General features: G+C 43.6%; 1 protein-coding gene across 1 annotated transcript in view; it reads right to left on the bottom strand.

Moving 5' to 3' along the window:
• FUCA2 (fucosidase, alpha-L- 2, plasma) overlaps window positions 1-14,561 on the bottom strand; it is a 19,496-nt gene extending 4,935 nt beyond the window's left edge. The window contains exons 1-7 of the mRNA XM_006891682.1: window positions 14,550-14,561; window positions 14,212-14,501; window positions 11,466-11,653; window positions 7,048-7,387; window positions 5,360-5,570; window positions 4,946-5,136; window positions 198-306 (exon numbers count right to left, since the gene is read on the bottom strand). Of these exons, the coding sequence (XP_006891744.1) occupies window positions 198-306; window positions 4,946-5,136; window positions 5,360-5,570; window positions 7,048-7,387; window positions 11,466-11,653; window positions 14,212-14,501; window positions 14,550-14,561 (1,341 nt within the window). The remainder of the gene's footprint in view (window positions 1-197; window positions 307-4,945; window positions 5,137-5,359; window positions 5,571-7,047; window positions 7,388-11,465; window positions 11,654-14,211; window positions 14,502-14,549) is intronic.
• Between the last annotated feature and the right edge of the window lie 2,003 nt (window positions 14,562-16,564).

The raw sequence follows: 16,564 nt of genomic DNA, 5'->3' as shown, positions 1-16,564 counted from the left end.
TCACCCCACTCATCAAATTGTACAACCTCATGATTAACTAACTCCCCATCCCCCTATAATTCCTTTTTAAAGTTTGCTTTCCTGAGAAACTATAGAAATTTCAAAGGACAAATACTGACATTGATGAAGTTCATTTTTAAAGTTTTTTAAAAAATCCCTTTTTAAAAGTTAAAACACATTTTCATATTGTCTCTTACCTTTGTTGAACCCTGAGTAGCTCTGGGTAGGCCAAGAAACAGTTTTCCGGATACGGGCCATTTAAGAAAAAAGGCATAAACCAAATTTTGTTTAGGCTTGGCTGTGTACCTGGTTAAATAACAAAATTTTAAAAATATTAATAACAAAGACACAGTGTATGTTCCTCATTATTTATGGGTCAAGTCTGGAACGGTTTTACAGAGGCACATGATATATCAATATTTTTACTGAAAGATTAAGGAAGGGGAAATAGCACTTTGTTGGCTTGGGGGGTGGGGGAAACCATCTCCTTTTCCTACTTCCCTAATATTAAAAAGAAGTTCTTGAAAAAGAAAGGAGATTTTCATGAAACTGTTCTGGAACTGAAAATAGACGTGAACCAAAGAATGAAGATGCGTAAGCTAGATGGCCTTCCACCTGCTGGTTCAAATCGTCACGGCCTTTCATTCCATAGATAGGTGGGTGTCAATCCTTTTTAAGGGACTGTGTTCAACATAAAGGAGATGATAGTGAAACGCACAGAGATCTTGGTCTCAGACATTAAATAGCCAAGCTCAACAACCACAAATAAGCCTCTCTAAGACCCGGAACAAGACCTGGTACATGGAATGTTCATAGCTTGAATGTTGGGAAACTGGATATTGTTAAAAGTGAAGTGGAACACATAAATATCGACATACTAGCCATCAGTGAGATGCGATGGACCAGCTATGGCCACTGTGAATCACTTTGATAGTCATATGATATACTATGCAGGGAATGAAAAGAAGAATGGTGTTGCATTCATAGTAAAAAAAAGTCAATTTCAAGTTCGATCCTGAAATACAATGTTGTGAGTGATAGGACAATATCCATATGCATACAAAGAAGACCCATTAAGATGAGTATTGTTCAAGTATTTGTTCCTACATCTAGTGCCAAAGAGGAAGAAATTTTGCGGTCTGAAATTGACCAAACATGCAATCAGGATGCATTAATGACAACTGGTGACTGGAATGCAAAAGTAGGAAACAATGAAGAAGTAAACGTAGTTGGAAAATATGGGCTTGGTAATAAAAATGAGGCTGGAAATAGAATGACTGAATTTTTGTATTTACAATGACTTATTCATTGTAAATACTTTGTCTAAAAAACACAAAAGATGACTTTATATGTGGGTTTCACCCGATGGGCTGCATAGGAATCAGACTGACTACATTCATGGAAAAAATCACTGGAGAAGCTTAAGATCAACAGCCCAGGAGTAGATTGTGGGTCAAATCATAAATTACTCATGCAAGTTCAAATTGAGGCCAAAGAAAATGAAAATAAGTATATAAGAACTGAGATATGATCTTGAATCAGTTCCATCTGAATTTCATGATCATCTTACGAATAGGTTTAAGGCATTGAACACCAATGACAGAAGACCAGATGAGTTGCAGAATGATAACTGGGATATCTCCAGGAAGAAAGCAAAAGGACATTACAAACACAAAGGAGAAAGAAAAAACAAACAAAAAAAAAATGAATGTCAGAAGAGACTAAAGATTGCACCGGAATGTTGAGAAGCCAAATCTAAAGGAAAACATGTCAAAGTGAAAGTGCTGAACAGATAGTTTAAAAGGGTAGTTCATGGGGACAAAGAAAAGTATTATAATGGAAAGACAACAACAAAAGACTTGGCTGGTCCTCGAGACTGGAAGACAGTGAAGGACTCTGAGAAGAGAAGTGACCTGACCAGACTGGTTTTAAGATTCCTCTGGCTGTTTGGTGAGAGGCCCGACTAGAGGCCAGAGTGGAAATAGAGACTAGTGAGAAGCTACAGAAATAATCCAGGAGAGTTAATGCAAAAAAAGGGGGTCCAGATAATATTGAAAGATAAAGATGCTACTATATGGTATTTGTTGATGAATTGTCTGTGGGAAAGAATAGGAAGCGAGGGAATGAATTTTTCAGGGTGAAACTATTATTAACTGAGATCATGAACACTGAGAGTTTAGGGGAAGAAAAACCCCAGGATTTTAGCTGGGGCTAGAAAAGATTATGGCTTTAGTGTCTTTTGTTGTTGTTCAGTATCAAGTCAGAACTGACCCATAGCTGACCCTCCAGCAGGTTTTCGGAAGCAGTTCATTGCGTGAGAGGAGATTGTCCATTCGTCTCCTGTGAAGCTGATGGTGGGTTTGAACTCCATGCCTTCAGGATTGCAAGGGAGCTTCTTGCCACTAGGTCCCTTCTAATGTCTTAACAGTAAGGAACTGCGCTACGAACCCAAAGGTACACAGTTTAAATCCATCAGTTGCTCTGTGGTAGAAAGATGGGCATTCTCCTCCCATGCACTTTATTGCCTCTGAAAGCCCACTTGGAAGGTCAGCTTAACCAGCCAACTGCAGAGGTTGAACATGTGAGTCTGAAAATACACACGTGGTCCTCAGTATTGTATTATTGCTGCATTTATAGTCAGAAAACTGCAAAGCACATATGACGAGTGAGAAGAATAAACACTAGAAATCCAAGGGCACTTGAAGATACAGAGGTTGGCAATGTGAGACAGAACAAGCAATGAGATGAAGAAGGAGCAGCCAACGATGAAGGCCAGCAGAGTAGGCAAATGAGAGAAATGCGGATGGGCAGACCAGGAAATGAAAACTGAGGACTTACTATGGGATTGGCAAAAGGAGACAGAGGTCAGTGCTGACCTTGAGTGAATGCACTGGATTAAACAGTAGCCTCTCAAAAGTCATGTCCACCAAGAACCTCAGGACATGACCTTAGTTAGAAATACCATCTTTTCAGCTGGGATCAGTTACACTGAGGTTATACTAGATTAGAGTGAGTCCAAATCTAGTGGCTGACATCCTAAGGGAAAAAAAAACAGACTCAGACAGAAGACAGTCAAGTGAAGACGTGGGTGGAGAAGTTATGCTGCCGTAAGCCAAGGAACATTGGTACCACTGGAAGAGGCCAAGAAGGGATTTCCTCTATAGTCAACACCCTGATTTCAGAACTGTAAGAGAATAAATGGCTGTTGTTTTACACTATGTGGTTTGTGGTAAATTGTCAGGCCAGCCCTAGGAAATGAAAACAGATTTTGGAATTGAGAGGAGTAGTAGTTGTTGTTGTTGTTGTTGATGATGTTGCGTACCATCTAGTTGGAAATGACCCATATGTGACCCCCTCAGTGGATTTTCAGAGGCAGTAATCACACAGAAAGAGACTATGCATCCTTCTCCCACAGAGCAGATGGTGGATTCAAACCTTCTGCCTTGGGGATTGCAGCGCAGATTCTTACCACCATGACTCATACTTAAAAAAGTGAAAATGGTTTTGGAATTGAGTAACAGGCAGAGACCAGACACATTTTGAGACTCATTCTAGAAAAAAACCTAGCTTGCCTAATAGAAATATGGTCTTTAACAGTGATGCTGCTGAGGGCTCAGGGGAAAAATATAAAGAGAGCTGTAAAGAGAATTTCTGAATGATACTAAAAATATGAACATTAAAGGTACTTCTGGTGCTTCTGGTAAGGTCTCAGATGGAAGTGAGGGACACATTTTTGGAAACTGGAAAGGTGATCATTGTGATAAAATGGCAAAAAAATACTCCAAAAAACCTCAATTATTTTTCTGTTGGATGAGAAGAAGAACTTGCAGAGTGGTGAATGTGGAGAAAATGTCCAAGTATAGTATTATATAGTATTAGAATAGTATGACCAAGTTAATGAATTCTTTTTAATTAACCATAATATTGGTATTATTTTGGCCTCTTTCAATCTAGTATTTTTCTCTACCCTTGAGTACTCTCTGCTTGCTAATTTCATGCCAGGTCACATGTACAAGGATATAATTTATGTAACTGACTGAACTGGAGTCTCTGTTTCAGAGTAACCATCACATTTTCATTCATCTTAATTGTTTCCCATTTTTGTGAGAGCTGACCACACTTAAATAGACACTAGGAGATGTCTAGGAACCCTAGGACAAAAGGCTAGGGGTTCAAACCCCCCAAGGCTCTGCAGAAGAAAGAACTCAGCTTCCATAAAGATTCTTTCAACTCACTTTCACTGAGGCAGTTCTGATTCTTAGTGACCCTCTATCAGGTCTCTAATGCTGTAAACAGGAAGAGATTGCCCACCTTTCTTCCACAAAGCTGTTGGTGGATTCAAAATACAAGAGATTCACAGCCTTTGGGTTAACAGATCACTATGGACTCTGCCATCAGAGCTCCCCCATAAATATTATATCCTAAGAAATCCTATGGAGCACTCCTACTCTATCTTATAGGATTGCTCTGAATAATAATTTTACAGCACAAAACAGGTATTGATAATACACAGTAAGTGCTCAGAGCACGCTTTCTTGAAAGCATCATTTCTTCCCTCCAGGCTTTTATATTTGAGTTAGTAAGCCTGGAGGCAATTATTTTGAGGGTCCATCTCACATACTTTGGGCACATGACCTGGTGGGACCATTCTTTGGAGAGGGACACCATGCTTGGAAGGGTGGAGGGACAGCACAGGAGGGGAAGACCCAGGATGAGATGAATCGTCATCCAATGACTAGAGCAATGGAATTATGTCTGTGGAAGATTTAAAATTGGCTCAGGATAGGGTAGCTTTCAGAGCTAATGTACATGGGGTTGCTATGAGTCACAGGCGACTTGATGGCACATAACAATATTTGGAAAGCATTCTGTGTGGGTAGAGACTAATCTCTTCTTTAACCTTTGTATCTCTGAGAAGTTTTAAATGTCAAATACAATGACTTACCACACATCTGGGGTGACAGAATCATTTGAGGATCTCCAAGTGTTGGTTCCGTAAATGGCATCTCCATTGACTCTGAGCCAGGCCCCCATTTGCCTTAATCGCTCCTCAAAAATTGGAGAAATTGTGCCATCTTTTGTAGGCCCGATATTCATCAAAAGATTTCCACCACATGAAACTGTTTCTACAAGTTGCTAAACATTAAGAACAAATATAGCACTTAGATAGGTAAACAACGTTGCATTGATCTGGGACATTTACATAGATATTTACATAGGCATGGTGTTCACTGCCTGGAACAAAGACGACAGAAGACTATGCAGTGTTTTCAGGCCTCTGAACTATAAGAAGGGGGAAAAACCATTTCCACATCCCACACGACTAAAACAGTAATAGCCATGAGACATTTCACTATACCTTCACCAGTTCTTCGATCGTAAAGTAGTCACAGATTTTAGCATTCCTCCGATAACCCCAGGAGACCTTGTCTATTGTCATACAGTTTTCCCATTTATGTGACAAAACGTGTCCTGGATTGTAACGATCACTGCAGGTGTAGTAGCCACCATGTTTGCAGATGGTCCCATTTCCCCAGCGATCATTGGTGACTACTGTGTCCCGGACAGGGCTGAAATGAAAGGCGTAAAAATTTTTATGCAAAAAAGCATGCTAGATAGATAGACATTTATATCGATATAGATGATAGAGATAGATATACATATAGATACAGATAAACATAGATAGATAGATAGATAGATAGATAGATAGATAGATAGATAGATAGATAGATAGATGATAGATCTCACTGAAAAAGAGGTTGGCCTGCAATTTACTTCTGGGTTAGGGGGACAGCATAGTGCAATGCAGTACCAAGTTCATGGTTTCAAAGCTGAATAAACCAAAATTATTTGTAATTGTGACTCTGGGGCTTTCCACCTCCTTGACCAAAAGCAAGTGACTTAATTCCTCTAAACAACCTATTTCCTCATCTGTATTTAAACAGCAATCATTTCTGTAAAACCAAGTCCCAAAAATCTCTATAAAACCCATGAAATCTAGTACTTTTAAGACTATTATGCTTATTTGAAGCAGCTTCCCCACCCCCACCAGAAGGTGAATGGTAGCCAACATGATTTGTAATTCTCCTCACTGAGTAATCTCATATATTAACAGTCTAGCCTTTCTAGGTCTCTCTCAATTGTGCTCGGTATTGAAGAACCAGCTGCACCCATTACGTAATTCACTGTGATAAGAAACAGCACTGCAAGATTATCATGGTAGGTGGTGGTCGGGACAGTTTGATTCACAAATGTGGCACTTCCCAGTCCTTTCTCTTGGAATGAGAGTGTCTGGGGAAATAGCTGTTTTAAGAACCAGGAAGGACCTTCCCAGAACATGTTTATGGATCCAGTGAGTATTAGTAGATGACGTCTTGATTTCAAAACACAATACCAAGTAGTTTTTAGTTACACACACTCATTTAGTCCATACGTTTTAAGCAGAATGAAGGGGCTCGGTCAGAACCCCCTGATCTAAATAAGAAGGAACAAAAGAGGTGAGAATGTTGAAGAAGAGAAGGCAGATAAGACTGACATTGTCTGGATTTGAAAGAAGCAATTGGAGGCACTGAAGGGCAAGTACATCATCAGAAGACAGGGACGGATTGTTCTAGAAGAGAGGCAGCAGAAGAGCAGAATAGGAGATGAAAAGAACATTCAATAACAGTCTCTTCAAAGTCCCCGCTCCTGTGATGGTTAGTCTGATTCCACCACTGGCCTGTTACACTGCTTTTCACTCCTGATTTCTTTTATTTATTTATTTATTCTTGTTATGTGTGTACCGTCAAATTGGATCTGACTGGTACAGGAGGCGATTGTTCCTCCTTCTTCAGCAGAGCATCTGGTGGATTTGAACCGCTCACTCCTGATTTCTACTGAGTTAAGTTTGTAAGTATTGATTTAACCCATAAGCATTCTTTATAACGATCCCCTCAGTCCAAACCACATACAGACTTGGATAGCAGTATCTCAAGCAAGAGAAGAAAACATTTATAGGTGTGACAGGCATATTTTAAGAGAGAAACAGCAAGAGAACACAGCACACACCTGTCGTTATACAGCCAGGCTAAGAAGCCAGTGCTGTTCCAGTACGAGGCTGGCGCCCCTCCGTCGCCATCCGCCCACAGCAAGTCAGGGCGATAGGTGTTCACCAGCCAGTAGAGCTCAGGCAACATCTTAGATAATGGAAACTGCTGAGTGTGGAAGGCATTAAGTTTGTCCTCAAGGAAAATTGGGTTAAACCATTCAAAGAGGGAATAGTACAGGCCAAAACGCAAGTCAGTCCTTTTCCTGATGGCCACCTCGAGTTCCTTGACAATGTCCCTCTTGGGCCCTTCATCCACAGCATTCCAGTTCCAGGAGTACTTAGAACCCCACAAGGTGAAACCTGGAAAATAATATTAAAAACAGGTATGTTGTTGTTGTTATGCACCATCAAGTTGCCTGCAACACACAGAGACACCAACCCCCATTGCCCAGTCACTGTATCAATCCATCTCATCCGGGGTCTTCCTCTCCTGCACTGTCCCTCCACCCTTCCAAGCATGATGTCCTTCTCCAAAGGCTAGTCCCTCCTGGCCATGTGCCTAAAGTATGTGAGATGGAGCTTCAAACTAGCTTCCAAGGAAAAACTTGGTTTTACCCTTTCCAAGACAGTCTTATTTGTTTTCTTGGCAGTCCATGGTATGTTCAAGACTATTTTCTAGCACCACAACTCAAAGGCATCAATTCTTCTCTCATCCTGTCATTATCTAGCTCTGTGATTCATAGCAAGTAATTGTGAAGACCATGGCCTGGATTGGGTGCACTTTAGTCTCTAGAATGACATCGTTGCTTTTTAATACTCTGGAGAGGTCTCCAACAGCAGATTTTCACTGTGTAATTCATCGTTTGATTTCCTGACTGCTGATGCCAAGAGTGTTGACTGAGGAGCCAAGCAAGCTGTAATTGTTAATAACCTCAATGTCTCCTCCATCTATCACGGCACTGTCAACTTGTGTAAGCATAGCCATTTTCTCCCCCTTTTACAAACAAATCAAATACTGCAGAAGCTAGATCAAACCCGATTCTGACTGACAGGTTAGCCCATGTATTAGAGTGGAACAATTCTGGAGGGTACATCATTCTTGAAGCAGATCACCAGCTCTTTCTTCCGTGGCACCAGGAAGTGGGCTCAAACTGCCAAATCATTTGCACTGCCCAAGGATCTCGGACAACATGAGTGATGCATAAATAACTTCCACAGATGACAATTTAATGGTGATTGACTCATAGTGTATATTCTGTTTTCATAAGAGAAACCGCACTTCTGATCTGAGGATCAGAAAGGACGTCTCCAGAATATGTCTGTGGTTTCTTCATGGATCCAGGAAGGATAATCAGATCTCTCCTTGATTTCAAAACACAACACCAAGTAGTTTTTAGTTACAAATATCCATTTAGTCCGTATTTAGTTTAAGCCAAATGAACAAGCTCAGTCAGAACTCCCTGATCTAATAGGAAAGAACAAGAAGAGGTGAGAATGTTGAAGATAGACAGACAAAGGCATAAACTGAGGTGGGATGAGAAATTTTTTTTATCATTTTTCAGAGTACATCATAGGATCTAGAGTGTGATGGATCTCCTACATCTTCCCTCTGAGGGCCCAAGGACCTTGGCGTTTCCTGCTCTCTCCCCAGCCTCCTCCTCGTACTGGGTCTAGGGCAAAATACACCATCAGCAAGAGCAAACCACACCTGGCCCCCTGGTGACAGCTGCCACACCCATGCAGAACAACAATGAGACAGCTACTGTCATTCATGAGTGCTCGAAGGTGCAAAATTCTTCATTGTCTTTTAAATCAAAGTTTAAATACAGTCCGGCATTTTCAAATTGTGATGGACAAAGTGTCTGCAACAAGTTTAAGCACAGAGATTGTGAGAATGATGCAGAATTGGGTCAAGTTTCAATCTGTTGCACAGGGGCTGGAGTTGATAGCACCTTACAACAGACGTTATAACACTGTGATTCTCGGAATTCTTAGGGCCTCATAGAAATTCTCCTTTAGGCTGATGATTCATTTAGCTGGGAGATGCAAGAGGACTTCCTCAGTAGTTCTGCATTTTAAGATACACTGACCATTTGTCTTTTCTTTTGAAAGTGGGTGGTGGTACTCCATTTCAGCTCACCAATTTTCATTATCTACAACTGACTTTACTCAGACCAGGAAGCAGCAGTCAGAACAGAGCAAGTGAACACGGTTGTGGTTTTTGTTGTTGTTATGTGCCATCAAGTTGCTTGTAACTCATAGTAACCCTATGTACAATAGCCCTCAAACCTGCTCTATCCTGTGCCAACCTTATTGTCTCTAACACACCTACCCCCATTACCCTAGTCATTGAATCAATCCATCTTATCGAGGGTCTTCCTCTCCTGCACTGTCCCTCCACCCTTCTAAGCATGATGTCCCTCCTCACAACATGCCCAAAGTGGTCAGACAAAGCCTCAGAAACCTTGCTCCCAAGGAGTAGCCTGGTTTCAACCTCTCTAGGATGAACCAGTTTGTTCTCCTGGCAGTCCATGGTATGTTCAATACTCTTCTCCAAACCTTTTCAATCTATATGTGGAAGAGATCATTCAGGAGGCTGGACTTTATAAGGAGGAATGTGGCATCAGGATTGGAGGAATATATTCATCAACAACCTGCGTTATGAAGATGGCACAACCTTGTTTGCTGAAACTGAGGATCTGAAATGTCTGCTGCAGAAACTGAAGGATTGCAGTCTTCAATATGAATTGAAGCTCAAAATCAAGAAAACAAAGATTCTCACTTCTGGGCCAATTGGCAACACCGTGATAGATGGAGAAGAGATTGAGTTGGCTTGGCTCCACAATCAACACTCTTGGCACGAGCAGTCAGGAAATCAAAAGACGAACTGCATCACGAAAATCTGCTGCTAGAGACCTCTCCACAGTTCTGAAGATCAACAATAACCTGTATTGTAGTCTCAAGACCTCTAGAGACTAAGATGCACCTGATCCAGCCCATGGTCTTCACAATTACTTGCTATTCATCAGTGAGCTGGATAATGACTAAGGATGACAGAAGAATAGTTGATGCCTTTGAGTTATGGAGCTGGAGAGGAGTACTGGACATACTATGGACTGCCAAGAAAACAAACAGGTCTTGCAAGGGTGAAATCAGGTTCCTTCTTAGAGACAAGGATTTTGAAATTCTGACATACATTGGGCATGGTGCCAGGAGGACCAGTCCTTGGAAAAGGACATCATGCTTGGAAGGGAGGTGGGACAGAGCAAGAGATGAAGACCCAGCATGAACTGGATTGACACAGTAACTGGGGCCACGGGGGTAAGTGTGTCAGAGACAGTGAGTTTGGCTCGGGATAAGGCAGGCTTCAGAGCTATTGCCTATAGGGTTGCTATGGGTCATAGTCAACTTGACGGCACATAACAACAATAACAACAACAACAACAAAATTGGCTTACCTATCACCTAAAGGGAGCTGTGGTGCTGCGGTACTTAGGAAGTTGTGCAGCTAACCTGAAGGTGGCAACTTTCAAATTCACCAGCAAATCCTCAGAAGAAAGCTGAGCAATGTCCTCCTGGGCAATTTACATCCCACTGAAGGTCAGCTATGAGTTAGGTCCGACTCTGCATCAGTGGGTTTGAGGGATTGGGTTCTCTTGTTGGTTTCTGGGCACCATTAGAGTCCTTTCTCCACCAGGTAATCTGTGTCCTTTTTGTCACTAGCAACTCCTCCTCTAGTTGTGACCAGCTAAGGAGTGGTCAAAGGCACAGCCGTATGTGGTGAGAATAAGTCAAGCCGGCCCCAGTTGAACTCCAGGGGCCTCTGCAGAATGCATTGCCGCCGTGGAGCGACAGGGAGACGGTGCAATCTGAGTGATCAACTTTAACAACTTACAACCCGTTGTTGTTGTTAGCTGCCACGGAGGCAGCTGTGACTCACAGCGACATACTGGAACCTTGATGAATTCTGCACCTTCACGACAATTTCCATGGCACTCAAGCCCATTGCTGTAGTCGCTGTGTCAACCACTTGTTGAGGACCTCCTCTCTTTCACCAGCATTCTATCTTTCCCAGCCCAATATCTTTTTTCCCCCATGGCCTGGTCCCTCCTCACAGCATGCCCAAAGTATGTGAGATCAAGTTACACCATCCTTGTCTCTCCTACTTTAAGTAGCCTTAATTCAATCAAGGAAACATTGTTAAATATACAAACAACCAAATGTGACTACATTTTCTGTAATGCTGGGTGCATGCTCTCTCTGTATACTGAATGTCTCTCAATCTGTATGAGAGGTATATACGGTCTTCTAGATTATAAGCAAATATCTTGGATGCTCCAGAGCAGAAACTCGGATTTCATTCGGACGGGTTTCTTCTAAAATAATTGCTTCCCACTTCACAATGATGGTCAGTGTTTGCAAATAGGCTTTTACTTACCTTCATGATGTTTTGTAGTTAAGACCATGTATTTTGCACCAGAAGCTTGAAGAATATCTGCCCAGCGGTTAGCACTAAAAAACTTTGCTGTAAACTGTGGCCCAAAATCTTCATATCTGAAGTCAGGAGGGTAATTGCGTTTCATAAAATCCACATACTTCGGTTGCTGGTTCTCTCGCCAATAATACCTACACGGAGAACCAGGAATACATGTCAACAGCACAACTTACTCCAGCATCTTCTGCTATTTTCCTCCTATTCATTTAACTCCCAGAATCTCTTACTATTTCCTCCTTAGTTAGATTTGCCTAGAAGGGGATGTTAAAACTCAGAGATCATGGTCATCGAGGCAGAGCTAACTCACAGCTGACCCTCCAGCTATCAGCGTTTCTGAGGCTGTGAAGCACGCAGGAAGAGACTGCCCGTCTCTCTCCCCCGGAGTGGATGGCGGATTCAAACCTCCAGAGAAGTACATACCTTCGGGTTAGCAACCTCACACATACTGACTACAGCACAGGAGCACCCTTTAAGGAACATTTGCAAAACCAAAACCCTCTCGTCACCTGCCATCTGGCCCCTCGTGAAATCCTTTCGCTCACAGAGGAGAGTAAAATCAATCCCGCATCTGCTGACTGCATTTCACTTTATTACACTTCATAGATGCAGTGATTTCGTAAACTAAAGATCTGTGGCAACCCCGAGCTGAGCCAGTCTAATGATGCCAGTTTTCCAAAAACAACTGCTTACTTCATATCTCCACGTAATATTTCAGTAATTCACAATATCTCAAACTTTCTCATCATATGGTTGTTTGTTGTTGTTGTTGTTGTTGTTATTATTGATTGCCTTCAAGTACAGCATGACTCATAATGACCCTATGAACAAAAGGCGTGAAGCCCCTCTACATCTATCGATATTTAGCAAAGTTCAGAGTTTCCAGAAGCATGTTGTTCAGGAAGTGGATGCCACTCCTGTTTTCATCTCATAATACTAATGCACATTGAATACAGTGTAGTTAAACCTAAATTTTATATATATTGGGAAACCAGTAGGAAAGGTAAGGCAGTGAAAGTTCATGTTGTTGTTGTGTACCGTAGAGTTGGTACCAACCCATAGCTGACCCTCCAGCTGGTTTTCAGTGGCAGTTAATTGCACAGGAGGAGACTGCCCACTTCTGAGGAGCTGCTGGTGGCCTCGAACTGCCTGCCTTCAGGATGACAGTGCAGCTTCTTAGCACTAGGCCCCTAGAGCTCCCTGGTTAAACTTCACACTGGGGAAGAGAACTTGTATCTTATTGAGAGACTTGCTTTATGGACATCTGGAGCCACACCCACTAGATAACCCAGTCACCTATTCTCTTTAAAGGCTTACTTTTAAATTACAACACAGAGTATGTGTGGAGACACAGGTTTGAGCAAATGGTTAAGGATTCAACTATTCACAAAAGATCATGGGCACCTCAGAAGAAAGGCCTGGCAATCTGACTGCAGAAGGTCCCCACCTCAACAATTCTACACGGCAGTGTTACCCCACACACCAGGAATTTAACACAAAGACAACAGCAAAGTGCACACCTTTAAAGAGCAGTGCCCATGTCAGAGAATGCACCTAGTACGCTCACTAACAACCACCAGTACAGCAGTCTTGGAAGAAGTACTGTAATAATACTCCTTGGAAGCAAGGATGGAGAGGCTCTGTTTCACTTTGGTCAAGCTCTCAGGCAGGCCCAGTGCCTACAGAATAAACATCATGCTTTGTAACGTAGACTCGGCTCAACTCATTGCCTTTAAATGGGAACCAACTCATCGCTGTCCCTCCAAGAAGGTTGGCTAAAATCGCATGGAAGGAGACGGTCCATCTTTCTCTTTAGAAGCCATTGTTGTTGTTATCTACCGTCAAGTCACAACCGACTCAATGCTGACTCACCAGGAGATACTGTGGGAATGACCAAAAAATTACATAGAGGTTTGTCTGTCTTTCTCCTGCAGAGTGGGTGGGCAGACCCCAATGGCAGGGGCAGCGCAGCTCCTCCCCACTAGGCCACCAGATCTTCCTAGGAGAAATCGGAGATCCAAACTGCCAGAGACCAGGAGAGAGGCCCAAGTCCAGGCAGTGTTTCCAGGTGGTGTACTTGGCATCGCTATCACCTAGGCACCTAATATTAGAAGAGATCAGTATTTCATAGGGAAATGTGTGCAAAAACAGCTCAAAGTTGTAAGAAATTACATTAATATTTTTACATTTTCCCCCTGACTAAAACCCAGGTTTTGTGGATTTGGGGTTTTTTTTCAGCATCACCCAGTTTAAGTCTACATGTACTTTGTAATCATGGACAGCAGCAGTGCAGCGATGGAGCATTCAGCCTGAGTATCTGGCGATTTGAAACCCCACCACGTGCCTGCGGAAGAAAGGCCTGGCAATTCTGTTCTTCTAGATAACACGTGAGGTCCCTATGGGTCGAACCAGCTCGTTTTTTACCAGGTTTAGTTTTGATGTTAGTGTATGACAGTGTGACAGGTGCCATGACCAGAAGCCAGAGGCAAAAAAAAAAAAAAAAAAAGTGTGTGAAATGTGTTCCATTTCAGAAAACACATTGTTGCTCCAACACCACCCACCAGGCAATAGCAACACACATTTAACCCGGAAGCGCGAAAGGAGGTTAAGAAGGAGGGAAGTGAAACTGCCAGGGAGGCAGCTGGAGCCTGAGAACCTGAGACGGAGGAGGGGAGGAGAGAAGCGCGCTCACCAAAACCACTCGCTCCCGAAACTGGGCACGGAGTACACGCCCCAGTGGATGAAGATGCCGAACTTGGCCTGGTCGAACCACTGCGGGAGCGGCCGGGCGTCCAGGGACTCCCAGACCGGGTCGTAGTGCGGCGGGGCGCCCTGGGCCGAGGACGCAGGCTGCAGGGCGCACAGCGCGAGCAGGAGCGCCAGGCTGGGGAGCGCGGGGCGGGGGAGCCCCGGAGCCCGCTCACCCGTGGGTCCTGCCATCAGGACGCGCTCGCACTCACGACGTTCCGCCCGAGCCTCCGCCTACACCACGAGGCTTTGTCACCTGACTCGTTGGACCTCCTCCCCCACCAGCTTGGGCATGGCGACTGCCAGACTGACCCGGGGCCACAGCCTCTCCTGAAAATTAAGAGGGGCCACAGCACCGTCCAGGGCCAGGCCAGCTTGGGGATGGAGGGGGACAGAGGTGTGGTAGTGGAAGGGCGTGTTTTAGCCAAAGTTCCTAATAGCATTCTGGATCTGGCTCAGGTACCAGTGGCCAGCACTCTGTCCCGACCGATCATCTCCTGACCTGTCTTGTGACCTAGATGGCTGATCCTCACAGTGATTCTCCCTCCCCTCTCCGGGATCCCAGGAACCTGGAGGAGTCAAGCAAACCCAGATAGCACTGAAGGCCCTCCAGACAGCTTTCCTCAGCCTCTGCAGGTGACCCTCCAAAGCTTCCGAACAGATCAGAGCCAACTGTCCACCTTTAGATGCACCACGTGCGACATCCAGTTTGTTCCAGAAGGTCTGCTGAGAACCTGCCCCCCTAACCTGGCTCGTCCATTCAAAACCACAGTATCAGCACACAGGGTGACCTGACCCAGTGAACCCACAGCCCTGGCCAGGAAACCTGACTCAAGGAATGTCATCAAGAGCTCATCACTGTCCCTGCTTGGAAAACCTTCTGCACTAGTCCAGGCTCCCCACCCATTCTTCCACAAAACCATTTCATCCATCAAGGTTGTTAGGTGCCTTTGAGTCTACCACAGCTCACAGGGACCTGAGGCTTGCCCTATCCAGCACCCTCCTCTCAATCTCTGCCCTATCCACGCTCATGTTAGCAATCACCACATCAAGCCATCTCCTTGAACATCTCTTTCAGTGAACCTCTCTCTGTGTTTACCAGCATGTTTTCCCCTCAAGGACTAGGCCCTCTTGACAACATGTCAAAAGTATGTAAGATTAAGTTCTACCATCCTTGCATCAAAGCAGTTACACTTCCTTCAAGACAGACTTGTCGATTCATCCTGCAGTCCCTGGCATATTCAATTGTCTTAGCCAATATCACAGTTCAAAATCATCGGTTCTTCTCTGATCTTCCTTATTCATTAACCAACTTTCAGATGCATAGGAAGTAATTGAAAGGGCTGTTGCTTAGATCAGGTGCACCTTAGTCTTTAAATTGATATGGTTGGTCTGTAGCACTTTAAGGAGGTTCTTGACCACGAATTGTCCCATCGTTTTATCTCTTTGCATTGACAAACCAAAAGTTAGGGGAGTGGGTGTTGGTTTTACTGTGCTTGTATGATAACTGATGTTGTTGTGTATCATCAAGTTGAAACTGACTCATAGCTGGCCCTCCAGTGGATTCTCAGAGACACTAAGACAGCAGGGAAGGAGTTGTGGATCAAACTGCATATCTTTGTGTTGGCAGTGCACTTCTTTACCACTAAGCTAGCAGACAAGAGAACTGGATAATGACTAAGGACGACAGAAGAATCAAGGCCTTTGAGTTGTGGTGCTGGAGAAAAGTCTTGAACATATTATAGACCTCCAAGAAAACAAATAGGTCTGTCTTGGACAGGGTTAAGCCAAGTTTCTCCTTGGAGGCTAGGACTTTCAAGTGCCATCTCACTTACTTTGGGCATGTGGCCAGGAGGGACTGATCCTTGGTGAAGGACATCATGTTTGGAAGGGTAGAGGGACAGCACAGGAGAGGAAGACCCCAGATGAGATAAATTGATACAGTAACTGGGGCAATGCAGGTTGGTGTGTCAGAATTTGTGAGATAGCTCAAGACAGGGCAGGCATCAGACCTGCTGTACATAGAGCACTATGGGTCGTAGGCGACTCGACAGTACATTAACAATAACAAAAAGCCACGAGAGCTTCCTAGGATCATGGTTTGACTTCACCAGCTGCTTTGCTAGTGAAAAATGGGCAATCTCCTCTGTGTGATGTACTGTCTCTGAAAACCTGCTTTAGGGTCAGCTATGAGCCCTTTCCAACTCGACAGTAAACAATCACTGTTACTGTGGGTGCTGATTGTTAATCCATGTAAAATTAAATCATTGACGATGTCAGTAATTTCTCCAACTATC

The sequence above is a fragment of the Elephantulus edwardii genome, unplaced genomic scaffold, assembly GCF_000299155.1.
Source record: "Elephantulus edwardii isolate Elephantulus edwardi_28Jun2011 unplaced genomic scaffold, EleEdw1.0 scaffold00102, whole genome shotgun sequence".
NCBI lineage: Eukaryota > Metazoa > Chordata > Mammalia > Macroscelidea > Macroscelididae > Elephantulus > Elephantulus edwardii.
This window is presented reverse-complemented; position numbering and strand designations above follow the sequence as displayed.